This window comes from Sylvia atricapilla, chromosome Z (genome assembly GCF_009819655.1).
Source record: "Sylvia atricapilla isolate bSylAtr1 chromosome Z, bSylAtr1.pri, whole genome shotgun sequence".
In the NCBI taxonomy this organism is placed as follows: Eukaryota; Metazoa; Chordata; class Aves; order Passeriformes; family Sylviidae; genus Sylvia; species Sylvia atricapilla.
The window spans coordinates 79,041,163-79,054,858 of record NC_089174.1 but is presented as its reverse complement, the minus strand read 5'-3'; the positions used below and the strand labels follow the sequence as shown (position 1 = coordinate 79,054,858).

Genomic DNA, 13,696 nt, shown 5'->3' with positions numbered 1-13,696 from the left:
GTGGAAGGATTGGAGTAATAGAACAGAATATTTATTTATCTCTGTTTTGACCTCAATTTCCAAACTACATAAAAACAGACAGGAGTAATTGCTCATAATTTTGCAGCCATCATTACCACCAGAAGTTCAACACACCCCAACATAAAAACATGCTAAGAACCTGGAGTTTATCAGAGCTACTAATTTCTAAAGTCAAGCTCTCAAATTCTCATGCAGAGGAAATAAACGAGTCATTTCTGCAGTATTATATCCAAACCTTTCATGCATCCCACTGCAATTAACTGTATAGCTGAGAACTGGTATCAAAAATAGTTTTGGCCACACTTTCTTAAATTTCATTTTAAGAATAGCCTCAGGAGCAGCAAGTCAATCCAAGTGCATTTCAGTACATCTGCACCCTCCCACACCCAGATCCCAAACAAACCCAAAAGCACACGTCAAACAAAGCCCTAGGCACAATATTTGCTAAACAAGTCTTCAACTCTTATCATTCCGCAGCTTAAGGGAATGCATGAAGGCAATGGAGAGGGAAAAAATTGTACCATGTTGTGTCATAGTGTGATTATTCTGCATTAGAAAGAAAAGCGTCGCATCCTGCAAGTCTTAACTGGTTGCACCAGACGCATTTTGCCAATTCTCACCTGACACCCCTCGTTTAAACAGTCTCATCCAGCCACCTCAGCACTGCCCAGGAAAACAAAACCACACATATGTTGCTGATTTGGAACAGAGAACAAGAAAAAAACCACACTGATTTTACTTCCTACCTGAATCCTACCGCAACTTGATAACTCACCTATAAAACATTTTATTTCTAATCAGTTAATTCTAGCAACTTCTCTGTAACTAACCACGTTATACTGTTGGGAATGAGAAAAAGGCAGAACCCAGTAAGATCCACTTGTTGGGTGTATTTATAGAGCTACTGTGGCAGCTTTTGTTCCTCCATGCACTGGGAATTGCTCCCAATCTTGAAGCATCACAGTGGATAATCTGCCAGCACATTTTTCAGCACTAGAGGAAAAAAATTTTGCCAGAATCCAGCAGAATAGAAGTAGCAGCTCCATTTTCAATGCTACTGGACAGAGCTTTAGCCAGGTACAGATTTGTAAAGAAAAGTAACAGCAACTTCTTTTTTTTTTTCAACAGCTGTCACTAGCCAGCAGGAAAATTTTGGGGCCGAGTGTCAGGCTGACTGTAACTCAAGGAGCCTGAAAAAGGGCATATGGCTCTGGTTTGGAGGAAAGTGCCAGGATGCAAGCGTTTTGAACCTGAGTGGGGAAAAATACCAGAATCTGACAGCCCATAAATAACAGATGCTGCTGGTGTTTCACCTGAGATTTCACAACTGCAACCAGCTACTCCGGGAAGACTGGTAACAGGTGCCATATATATCAGGGACAGAATTTCAGGGCCTCAAATTCAGTGTCCTGATTTAGAAGGATGTTAGGGCGAGCATGTGGTTGCTGCACAAGACAGCAAGTAGACAGCGCAGTGATTCATCGGAGGCAACTATTTACCCATTAGAGGCTACAGCGAGCCCAAACCTGGGTACGGATTTGGGCGGGATCTATCAAACAGCAACTCCATCCTCCCTGCGGTGTGTGTCCTAGGGCGAGGGCTCCTGCTCCCGCAGGACCGTCCAGGCGCCCGGCTCCGCTCCCTGTCCCGCGGCTCGTCTTTCCTTTCTCCCGGCTCCCGCTCTGGAACCGCGGCGTGTTGGGGTGCAAGGCAGCACCCCGGCGGGGACTGCGGGTTTAGAAACAGTGCAACTGCACGTGATGGGAATAGTCAAGGCGGCGGGAGGAGGGGCACCGCCGCCTGCGCCGGGAGAGCTCGGGAAAGGTAAAAAAACTACGGCAAGCCCGCCCGGGGTACCCACCATCTTACAGTCGTCCAGGGTTCTTTGGATCTGGTAGGCGCTATCGGAGCCGCTGCCCCGGCGTTCGCTGTCGCGGCCGTGCGGCGAGGTCCTGCTGCCCTGGAAGATGGAGGCGGCGGAGCGGGGGCGCTTCCTGCGCCCGCTCGGTGCCGCGCTCATGCACACGCATCCGCCGCGCGGAGCCGCCCGCGGGCGCGGGCAGCGCCTTCCCCGCCGCCGCCCCGGGCACGGGCCCGCGCCGCTCGTCGCCTCGGCCGCGCCGGAGCCGCGCCGCTCACGGCAGCGAGCGCGGCTGCTCTGGGCGATAGCCTGGCGCCTGCGGAAGAGCCCGGGGAGCGCCCTGCAGCATCGCCTCCGCTACCGCGGGGAGAGGCGGAGAGGCTGGCGCCTGCCCTCCTTCAGCAGCAGCATGTCAGTCCCTGCGGAACCGCCCCGCCGGTGGCATGCTCCGCCGTCCTCCTTCGCGCAGCCGGCGGGGTTGGTGGGGGCGCCGGGGAAAGGCTCCCATGCAGCGCCCCGTGCTCCCGGCGGGGAAGCCCGACCCGCCGCGTGTGGCCGGGCGCCCGCCGGGAGCGGCGCGGAGGGTCCGGAGGGGCTGGCGCCGTCCGCAGCACCGCCCCGCGGGGCGGGAGCGCCGTGCCCCGCCCGCCGCGCCCCGAGCCCGCCCGCCGCGCCCCGAGCCCGCCCGCCGCGCCCCGAGCCCGCCCGCGCCGTGAGGGGCCGTGAGGGGCCGCCTCTGGGCTGCGGCCCGGGACCGCGCGGCGCCGCCCCGCTTTTGCCGGAGTTGATACCCGTCTTTAGGAGGCGTGCCCAGGCATCGCTTTTCGTTTTGAAAAAGGCTTGGTTCGCTGCTCAAGTTTTATCAAATTTAGTCAAATGTTAGAGAGCGTGCCAACGAGGATAGGAGGAGGGTGGAGGATCTGGAAGGGAAAACGTATGAGGAGCAGCTGAGGTCGCTGGTTTGTTCCTCCTGGAGAAGAAGAGACTAAGGGGAGAGGTCGTTTGGTCTTCCCCCCGTGAGGGGAAACAAAGGGGCAGGTGCCAATGGCATCACTGTCACAGCCAGTGCTAGGACTTGAGGAAATGGCTTGAAGCTGAGTCAGGGGAGATTTAGGTTGGATATCAGAAAATTTTTCACCCAGAAGGTAGTGAGCACTTACCACAAGCTTGCCAGGGAAGTGTCACAGCATGGAGCCTGACAGTTCAAGAAGTGTTTAGACAACATTCCCATTCATGTGGTGGGATTCTTGTGTTCTCCTGCAGAAGGCCAGGAGCAGATTCAGTGGTCCTGATAGGTCCCTTCCAACTCAGCATATTCTATGATAATATGACTTGCTTTCAGTCTCTAAAAACTTCTTATTTTGGGGCTCTAACAAAATGGTATGTGTGACACAACGAGATTGTATTTGTTAATTGTAGGAAAGATTAAATAATAATTGAGTGGATCAAATAATAATGAAGTGGAGAAATTCCTCTGTGCACCAGTACCCCAGGGCAGTTGCAATTCACCAAGCTGATGCTCGCAGTCCTCTGAGGCCGTGGGCACCAGGCCCTCTGATGCAGAGGGCTGTGGGGCTGTGCCTGTTCTGTGCCTGTAGCTCCCTTCCCCAGGGGCTCTTGGCGACTGCACTGCTCCAGCATCAGCTATGGCCTGAGCCAGCTTCAGCTTCTGCTGGTCCTGTTTCTCTCTGTACCCAGGGAGCTATGGTTGCTTTAGTTCGCTTCTGGTATAATTTTCTTTATTCAGGCCACCAAATAAGAGCTTTTTTGTGTTTCTGTAATGTTCTTGAATCCAAAGCAACATCAAACACATCACACGGAGTAACCTAGTCTTGCCGGGGAGCTTGAATATGCCATCAATGGCACTCTGGCAGCTTGAGGAAGTCTTTTCAGGCTGTGCTGAACATTACTGTACACAGACAACCTGATATCCACTTTAATCTGGGTATGGCCTGTGAATCTACTTTGAAAGTCTTTTTTAGACTTTCCCAGCTATTTTCACAAAAACATAAGTTACTGGAAATGTAGTTGTATGGATGGATTTGTAGCACTAAAAAACGCTGTCATCACATTAGTTAAAACCAAAATGATCTTGTAATTGTAACTTAACCTTTGTAAACATACTACTAGATTTTCAGCATTCAGTGCAGAAAAACTTGCAGTTTTCTAGTTCTATTCTAAGGACATCACTTTTTTTTTTTTCATACTTAATTAAATTCTTTTATAGGGAATAAATGCATGAGATTATACTTTGAGCCAGGATACCATACTGCTACAATATAGAGAAAAGACATTTTTTAAAGGCAAGAAGAATATTTTTAATACTGGTAAAAACCAAAATGAACACATCCTCTCCTCACATCCATGTAGGTGAGAAAAAATATATTTATAAAGGGAAATTGAATATAACACCATGCCATATCACACTAGTGTTTTATTTGTTGCTTAAGGATCATTTTCGTCAAATGTTGTAGTCTTTTTTCAGTTTATTTCTAGTCGCATTAAGAATTACTGCAATAGCAATAATGAAATAATGCTAATACTAACCAACAACAATAACAATAAATCTGTCAAAGAGTGCAGCATGTTTGCTTTTAAGTTACCTGTCTTGGCTGAAGCTCTTGTCCCTTGAAATCAGCACCAAAGTCTCACTGGCTTTTAAGAAAGATAATAATTTGGTTCCTGGTGATATATCTGCCCTATATCAAGTTGAGTCACAGCTCAGTTTTGTCTGTCATCCAGCATCTAGAACAGTTTTGAAGTTTTAGTGACTTACTTCACTTCACATGGTATAATTAATATGTCCACATTTGGCACTGGATATGGTGGTTCTTTCTCTAATTTGTAAGACTTCATGTTTTCATAATTGTTCTGGCTGACCTCTGAAACCACCATGGAATGTGGTGAATTTGATGGCATCAGCATAACCCCAGGGCTATATTGGAGAAACATGTGAATGATGAGTGACAGATATCAGCTCAGTCTAGGATGCATGAGAAACAATGATTTTTCTAGGTGTCCCGGGAGTGCGGATAGGAGAAGGAGCTCCAAGCTAAGCCACCAAAGGCTGTTGCAGGGTGGGCAGTGGAAGCAACAAGATTCAGTTTGAAAGTAATATCTCACCAGGAAACAAAATCCTCTCTCTTGAAAGCAGAGGTATGTATGTTGAAGACTTTCCTGAAGAGAGACATGATGCTTTCTTCTTGTCTGAACTAGTGTTTCTCTAAACGTTTCCTTACTCTAGCTTCATCTCCTGATATTTGGTGGATTGCAGGAAGCAGAGGCTTGTTGCTCCCTCCCATGGCATCCTCTCAAGACCACATGCCAGTGATCTTGAGACCTTGAGATAAGTTCAGAAAATACACAGCCTGTTACAGTCAAATTCCTTGCAGCTCTATGACTCATAATGAACCAAAAGTGTATATGTGAGCTTTTCTCTGTCTAGCCTATATGGTAATTCCCAAAAAAAAATCAACTGAGTTGAACTTTTTTAAAAAAATTGTGAGTTTCTCTTATGTTTTATTGTAATCTTTCTCTGATCCATTTATTGCTCTGGCTGTTGGCTTCTGATGATATTTCTCAATGGGGTGTAGAATGTAATGGTCTAGATAAGTTGTGAAAGAGAGACTGTTTTTCTGAGAAATTCTTGAGATGTCCTTGAAGGGGGAAAAAGGGGAAAGAGATATGTAAAATTTAGGAGGAAAAAGGCCATTTCTCTAGATACAGATATAAAGAGAGAAGAGGAGACCAAGAAGAAGGGAGAAAAAAAGGAAACTATCTCTGTGTGGTCTTAAGACAGAAAAATAAACAGTAAGTTTAAAAATTAAATTGAGAATGAAAACAAAAAATATAGACTTGCACATTTCTATAAAATAATAAAATATATTTTTTTAACGAAATTGAAGTGACTGTCTTTCTAAGTAAGTATGGTACATTTTAAACAGAGCACAGATTTATACCCTGAAAATGCGGGGTGAGATTTGTGTCTGGAGATAAAGTACTTGATTTTTGTACCAGGCATCCTGTGGAGTAAAACTGTTTTACTTGCACGAATAACAATGTAAAAATGCATTTGAAAATCACAACTTTAATGGCCATTTCTTTGTCATAAATAATTTCATAAGACTGGGAAGTTAAGGTAAGGAGTACCACAAGAGAGACTATTCCATACCGATTCCATAAAGTCTTTTATGTATCCAAACTGTCAGTCTTCTTGACTTCAGAGATCTTCCAGCAGAGACAGCTCCCAGCACCCTTTCTGTTCAGCCTGTGCTCAGTGCCACTCTTACCAAGTCAAATTATTTTGTAGCAAAGATTGCATATATTAGTGTATTTTCAGTGTGTACCAGTCTAATACCAAGATATGGAAAAATAAAATACCCAGTTGTGGTGGCTAACAGCTGGCCTGGAGGCCTCACAGTCATAAATAATCCTAATTATAATTTTATGACTGAAATGTGATTAATTATATAACTACCTTGGTTATATAACTTGACCAGTCTGGGCCACTGGGGAGCAGGTCTAGGCCGTAGCGGACACGCTCAGCTATTGGACAGCTAGCCATGTGGCAACTAATTCAGGCAATCAGGGCTAACCATGCAGACTTTCAAAACTATATAAGGAGAACAGTACTCAATAAAACTTGGCTGTTGTCGCATGAACCTTGGTGTGTTCTGTCACTTGCCTGTCTCCAAAACTGTGATGAGTGGTGGCCTTTGACGTGATGCAACAGCTGCCACTAGTAGACTGGGGAGACAGAGGGCAGCAGGGATGGATGTCTGCAGCCTGTAGAACTGCAGAGAGCAGTGAGGAGAGCTGTGGTAGTCCCAATGGAGTAGCAGCTATCCAGCTGTGAGCAGTGTAGAGAGCTGTAGAGAGCGGTGGGGAAAGCCACGTTGGTCTGGACCCTTCTTGAATAGAAGACACTGCCAGGAAACATGGGAGCATGGTCTTCAGTGGAAGAAGACCCTGTGATAAAGGTATGGAGCCTCTTTTTAAGGAAATGGGGGATAAAATATAATGAGAGGGCTTTCCTAACCTTGTTAATGTGGTCCGAGAATCAGGGGTTGGACATGACTTATGGAGCTGCACTTGACTTAGAAACATGGGAATGGGCTGGCAGATTTATAATTGAAGCAGCCTCCATAGGCAATGAGACCGCCATTAATGTCATAAAGCCCTGGAGGCTCATCATGGACTTATTGAGGCAGTTAAAGACTAAGCAGGATGCAAAGACAGTGGTAGGGATGACGTGGGTGCTGTCTACCAAGGCATGTGGTGAGGACAGGGCACCAGGAGGAGCAGTGGGAGGCTTGGATGCCACACTGGGTGCATGGAAGAGTTTGGGCGAGACAGCCTCACAAAGCTGTGCTGCTGCCCTCTGCCAGAACACCTTGCCAGCAGAGTGTCCCACAGCTGAGGCAAGCTACTGCGATGCCATGCCTAGCTGCTGTGAAGTTGCATCAAGCTGTGGAGCTGTGTCTACCACTGAGCCGTGCCATGACACTGTGCCAGGTGAGCACTCTGCAATCACAGCAGACTGTGCTGGCCCTACAGCTGGTTTGTGGCCCCCACAGAAGTGGAGTGCTCTGCACCCACACTGAGTGCACGTGCTGAAATGCCCCTTTTCACCATGGACGTGCTCAGACCGCCTTCTCCTGGGACTGATTGACTGGGCTCCAAGACCATGTCTGTGACTCAGCCTCTGTGGGGCATGCCCGCTCACTGCTGCGATTCATGGGTGGACCCTGGAGTTACATCACCACAGATACCCGGATGCCACACCAACCTGGTTCCCAGAAGCAGCTCCAGAATGGAGGTTCCCAAAGTCACAGAACTGTAACAGCCCCTGAGACAAATACCAATAAGGGACTTAAAAGACACCAACAGAGGGAATCTGAGTCATCGCTCTCCTGCTGAACCCCAGGAGAATGCCACCGTCACTGCGCTGCTGATAGCTACACCTGATCCAGTCAGTATCTGGCAACAGGTAAAGTGAGTGGCTGTTGTGAGCGGGGATTTTGAGGGAAGCGACAAAATTGATGTGTCCTTGTCAGGTGGTTGGGAGCCTGGGTCTGGGATGGTTGAAGTATATACTCAGTGCTAAGAGGCAGCGGAGCTGTGCCCAATAAATATACACCCTTCCAGTGGCCAGTTCTTACCAAACTATGACAGCTTGTTGCAAAACATGGACTGGGGTCTCCTGCAGTTGCCAAAATGCTGCAGTTTTTAAATACTGAAGCAGTAACAACCTTTGATATTAACCAGCTAGCAAGATTGACCTATACCCCTGTTCAATATATGGTTTTTGAGTCAATATGGCAAAGCAGTGTAGATCAGCAGGAGCTAAGAAATCTAAGAGTTTCACAAGACCCACATTTTGGGGCAGGGGTTTCTCAACTACTAGCACTGCTGCTGCTGGGGGATCCACAGCTTCAAGCCCAGTTACACCCATTAGTGCTGGTACAAGTAAAACACTTGGGGGTGCAGGCATTATTTAAAGTGGCAAACATGGCTAACTCAACCCAAGGGTATTCAAAGATCAGACAAGGGGTTAAAGAGCCATACCTGCAGTTCATAGGGAGATTGCAAGGTGCCATGGAAAAACAAATCATAAACATTGAGGCAAGAAATTAATTAATTTTACAATTGGCAAAGGACAATGTGAATGAAGATTGCAGGGAAATCATAGAACTGTTACCAAATGAAAATCCATCTTTAGATGAAATGATAAATGCCTGTGCCAAAGTTGGATCTGAATCTCACGGTACATCTTTATTAATAGATTCCATTGCAGTTGTTGTAAAAGTGACATTCCAGTGCTACAGATGTGGACAACAAGGCCACCTGAGAGCAAACTGTCCCCATAAGCCCATTCAAACAGGGATAATTCAAGGACAGAGGAATGTAAACATACACTGCAACCAGTGTGGGTAGTCTGGTCATGTGGCCAGACAATGCAGATCCAGAACCCATATTTAATAGACAACTCCTTGAGGACCAGGGAAACAGAAGACCGAGTCTGAGTGGATGACATGCTCTGGTAAAAGTATCTTCCTGCCTTCCCGTACAGGCCTATGTGACCAGCTCACAGGAAGAACAAGAGGATCAGCTGGAATGGATGTTTTCATCTCAATCTCAACAACTATGACTACTTTAAAGGTACCTAAGATCCCTCTTGAAGCCCAGGGGCCCATCGGGAGAGGATTGAGTGCACTGTTGATCAGAAGATCCAGTGCCACTCTCCAAGGTATCTTCGTGCACCCTGGTATTATAGACTCTGATTTTACAGGACAAATACATGCCTTGGTATAAACCCCTACTCCACTCATGACTATCCCTGCAAAAACCCAGATTGCTCAACTCATCCCTTTTAAGTCTTCTGTCCCAAAAACTGATCCTAAGGTGCAAGGAGACTGAGGCTTCGGGTCAACAGGAGAACTCCAGGTGTATTGGACCCAGGTGTGTGATCAAGGACCTAATATGGTTTGTACCATCACAGTTCCTGAAGCAAGTCCCTCACTGATAAAGGTCAGTGGAATGATTGACACAGGGGTATATGTCACCATCATCTCTGCCAACGTTTGGCCTTTGTTTTGGCCCACTATGGCTGTGGCATCTGCGTTGCTGGCCTTGGAGGGACCACAGAGAGATGTTGGAGAAGCAGATCTGTGTTGGTCAAAAATCAGGAGGGTCAGACAGCCACAATTTGGCCATACCTCACCACTGCACCACTTAACCTGGGGGGGAGGGATGTTCTGTCTGCATGGGGAGTCTGGGTGGGAATGGATTTTTAACAGGGACCACTGTATTAAAGGGCATAAAATATCCCACGCTAGTCCTAAAATGGCTTGCTGCTCCACCTATGTGGGTACCACAATGGTCCTTTGAGAAAGAGAAACTACACACCCAAAAATCTCTAGTACAAGAACAATTAGCTCAAGGGCACATAGAACCATCCATGAGCCGTTGAACACCCTGATATTTGTTATAAAAAAGAAGACTGATAAATGGAGGTTGCTCCATGACTTGAGAAAAATCAATGCAGTCATGGAAAGCATGGGTGCTTTGCAGCCTGGTGTGCCATCTCCTACTATGATACCTGCCACCTGGGACATCCCAACTGTGAATTTACAAGATTGCTTTTTTACTATCCCATTACACCTTGAAGATACCCAAAAGTTTGCTTTCACTGTGCCATCCATTATTAATGCCGCACCAGTCGAGTGTTATCAATGGGAAGTTTTACCGCAAGGAATGGAAAACAGCCCTACATGTATGTTGCACAGGCACTTTCATCAGTAAGAGAAAAATTTCCAGGGGCATACTGCTATCACTACATGGATGATATCTTGATAGCAACTGCAACCAAAAAAAGACCTTTCACAGATTCACCCAAGCCTGATGCAAGCATTAAAACTATTTGGGCTACAGGTAGCACTGGAAAAAGTGCAGCAGCAACCACCCTGGAAGTACCTTGGACTCAAAATAATGGATCAGACCATACAGCCACAAACAATTCGACTCCCAATAAAAATTCAAATTCTAAATGATGCCCAAAAACTTTTGGGTACCATAAACTGGATTAGGCTCTATGTAGGATTGACCACCCCACAATTTGCACCCTTTTTTAACATCCTAAAATGTGATCCTGATCTAAATTCTCCCATAAAATTAACCCCAGATGCAAAAGTTACTGAAATTGTGGAGCAGGCTATCACAAACAGACAAGTCCACCAGACTAATGCCCAGAGGTGTGCATTACTGTATTTATTTTCATTGTTGATTTTCATCCTACAGAGATTATTGGACTCAGTGGCCTGACCCATTGCATATTTTAGAGTGGATATTTCCATCTCACTGACCTAAAGAGACGACCCCTACCATCTTTGAGTTATTCGCACAATTAATTATCAAATGCCATCAGAGATGCTTACAATAAAGAGTGAAAGAGATCCTTCTAAAATTATTTATTATTATTATCTTGTGCCAGAAGAACAATTTGAATGGTGCTTTGCCAACAGCACAGCCTTGCAAAGTGCCTTGCAAGATTTTTCAGGACAAATTATATATACCAAGCTATACCACTATTATACTATACTATTACTACCAGGCCATAACTTAGTACAGTTGAGTGGAACCACTGCACTATCCCTAAAACCTCTGAATAGTTCCACACCCCTAAAAAATGTTACGGTGTTTACTGATGGTTCTGGGAAAATGGGAAAAGCCATTGTAATGTAGAAAGAGGAAAGTGAATGGCAAATATTGCAAGGTTGTGAGAGCGGATCACCTCAGTTTTTGGGGCTACATGCTGTAGCAATGGCTTTCCAATGTTTTCCCCGTGTTCCTTTAAATGTGGTGAGTGACTCTGCATATGTTGCAAGTATTGCACGGAGATTAGACCAAGCCCTAATGAGAGAAATTGACAATGCACCATTGTTTGACCTACTAAAAACTTTGTGGCATACCATCCAGGCCATAACTTGCCCTTGTTACATCTTGCATATTAGAAGTCACACAAATTTACTGGGTTTCATTGCAGAGTGCAATGCTCAAGCAGATTGGCTAGCTAGCTCTGCTTGGACAGCACCACAGCCAGATATGCTTGCACAAGCAAAAGCATCACACACCTTCTTCCATCAATGTATTCAAGCTCTACAGCAACAATTCCTGCTGTCAAATACAAAAGCTCGTAATATAGTTAATACCTGTGCTGACTGCCAAGGCCACACTGCAGCACTGTAGGTGGGAGTTAATCCTCATGATTTGTGACCTTTAAAAATTTGGCAAACAGATGTCACACACATCCCTGAATTTGGATGTCTAAAATGTGTGTATGTCTCAACTGATACCTTCTCATCCACTATATGGACTTCAGTACACACAGGGGAAAGGAGTCAGGATACCATCGCACATTGGCGATCAGCTTTTGCTGCTTTAGGTATCCTCCATTCCATCAAAACAGACAATGGCCCTGCATACATTTCACAAAACACTAGACAATTCCTACAGCTCTGGGGTGTTTTACATCACATTGGTATTCCCCACTCAGCAACAGGACAGGCCATCATGTAACACGCATGTTGCACTTTAAAACGAACACTTGATAAACAGAAAGGGGAAATGTGTGGTGAGACCCCACGGAGTAGAGTGGCTAAAGTTATATATACCCTGAACCATTTAACAGTATTAGTAAATTAACAGAATCCAGTAATTTTAAGTCACTTTACTTCATTGCAATCATCTAGTGATGCCCAGTCACCTAAACCCAACATAATGGTACGAGATATTATCACTAATAAATGGGAAGGTCTGTGGGATGGGGGATGGTCTTACATAGGGATGTGGGTATGCTTGTGTTTCCATGGACACCGGAACACGATGGGTACCTGCCAAGTTGTGTATGCCATGCTCTATGTCCTGCTTGGGACCAGAGGCAACACCTTCCTGATGAAGCAACGCCCCAACAGACATTGAGGAGCAGTGTTTTAAACAACTTGTTTACACCTGCTATGTGGAGATGTGTGACTTTTGAGGTGACAATTTATTTAAGGATTTTTTATCTATTTAAGAATATGAAGATTTTATGCATTTAAAGAGACAAGGACTTAAGGATTTTATCTATTTAAGGATGTGAATCACAAACCCTAACTAAGATAAATTGTTTCTCATTTTAGTTGATTTTCTCAGGGTTCTAAAGTTGGATTGTTTCCTGTTTCTAAGTAATGAGCCTGCAGCATGCCATTTTGAGAATTCGTATTGCTAGTTATCCTGTTTGACATCACCTGGATATGAATGTTACATCTCTAGTGATACAGAGGATATACCACTGGCTGGTAGAGTGTAGGCTTGTTGAGTTGGGTGGAAAGCCTCATTAACTTAGGCTTTTTATTTGTGTCATGAGTGTTCCACACCTTGTACGGTGTTTGTCATCCTGTCTGCAAGGGCCCTGTGGCTGATGACAGACACTTTCCTTTGTATTTAAAAACATGAAGGGGAACTGTGGTGGCTTACAGCTGGCCTGGAGGCCTCAGTTATAAATAATTGTAATTATAATTCTATAGCTGAAATTTGACTAATTATATAACTACCTTGCTTATGTAACTCAACCAGTCTGGGCCACTGGGAAGCAGGTCTAGGCCATAGGGCACATGCTCAGCTATTGGACAGTTAGCCATGTGGCAACTAATTCAGGCAATCAGGACTTACTGCGAGAACTTTCAAAACCATATAAGAACAGTACTCAGTAAAAGTTGGCTGTTGTCACTTGAACCTCAGTGTGTTCTCTTGCTTGCCCCTCTCTGAAACTGCAACATTCAGTTTCTTTAGAAGTCAGTGTTTTTGACCATGGGTAAATTTTGAATCTAAAAAATTTACATAGATGCCCTTCAAATCAAAGAAATATATCTGTACTGAGAAACTTATTGTCTATCAATTTCACGAACACAGGCAGTCTATCAGTTAAACTTGTAAAGAAGACAGAAACAGTTTCCTATGTTTTGTCATCTTAGAAGTCTCAATAATATCCAAGTTCACTTAGGAATTTAATGTCCATGCAGTGTATTAGCAGTGGAGATGCTGAGGAAGAGGCTTACTTAGCTTGCTGTCAAGTTTTTAAGAAATGTAATCACTAGGGAGACTGTAGCTGTCACCCAGCACAGGCGTGTTGCTCTTGGTTAGAAATGCATGAAACAGCATGCTTAAGCTAGCAAAAATGTACAAGTTGCTACGTCTGCTTTACTTGTCTTCTCTGTAAGTGTTGCAAAAGATTGTTCATGCCTTGAGGATTCTAGAAATTATTATGGTAAGGCA

At 45.1% G+C, this 13,696-nt stretch overlaps 1 protein-coding gene across 1 annotated transcript in view; it reads right to left on the bottom strand.

Annotated features, from left to right (window-relative positions):
* RGS7BP (regulator of G protein signaling 7 binding protein) overlaps window positions 1-2,076 on the bottom strand; it is a 34,363-nt gene extending 32,287 nt beyond the window's left edge. The window contains exon 1 of the mRNA XM_066338662.1: window positions 1,883-2,076. Coding sequence (XP_066194759.1) covers window positions 1,883-2,041 — 159 coding nt within the window. The 5' untranslated portion in view covers window positions 2,042-2,076. The remainder of the gene's footprint in view (window positions 1-1,882) is intronic.
* Window positions 2,077-13,696: the final 11,620 nt, after the last annotated feature.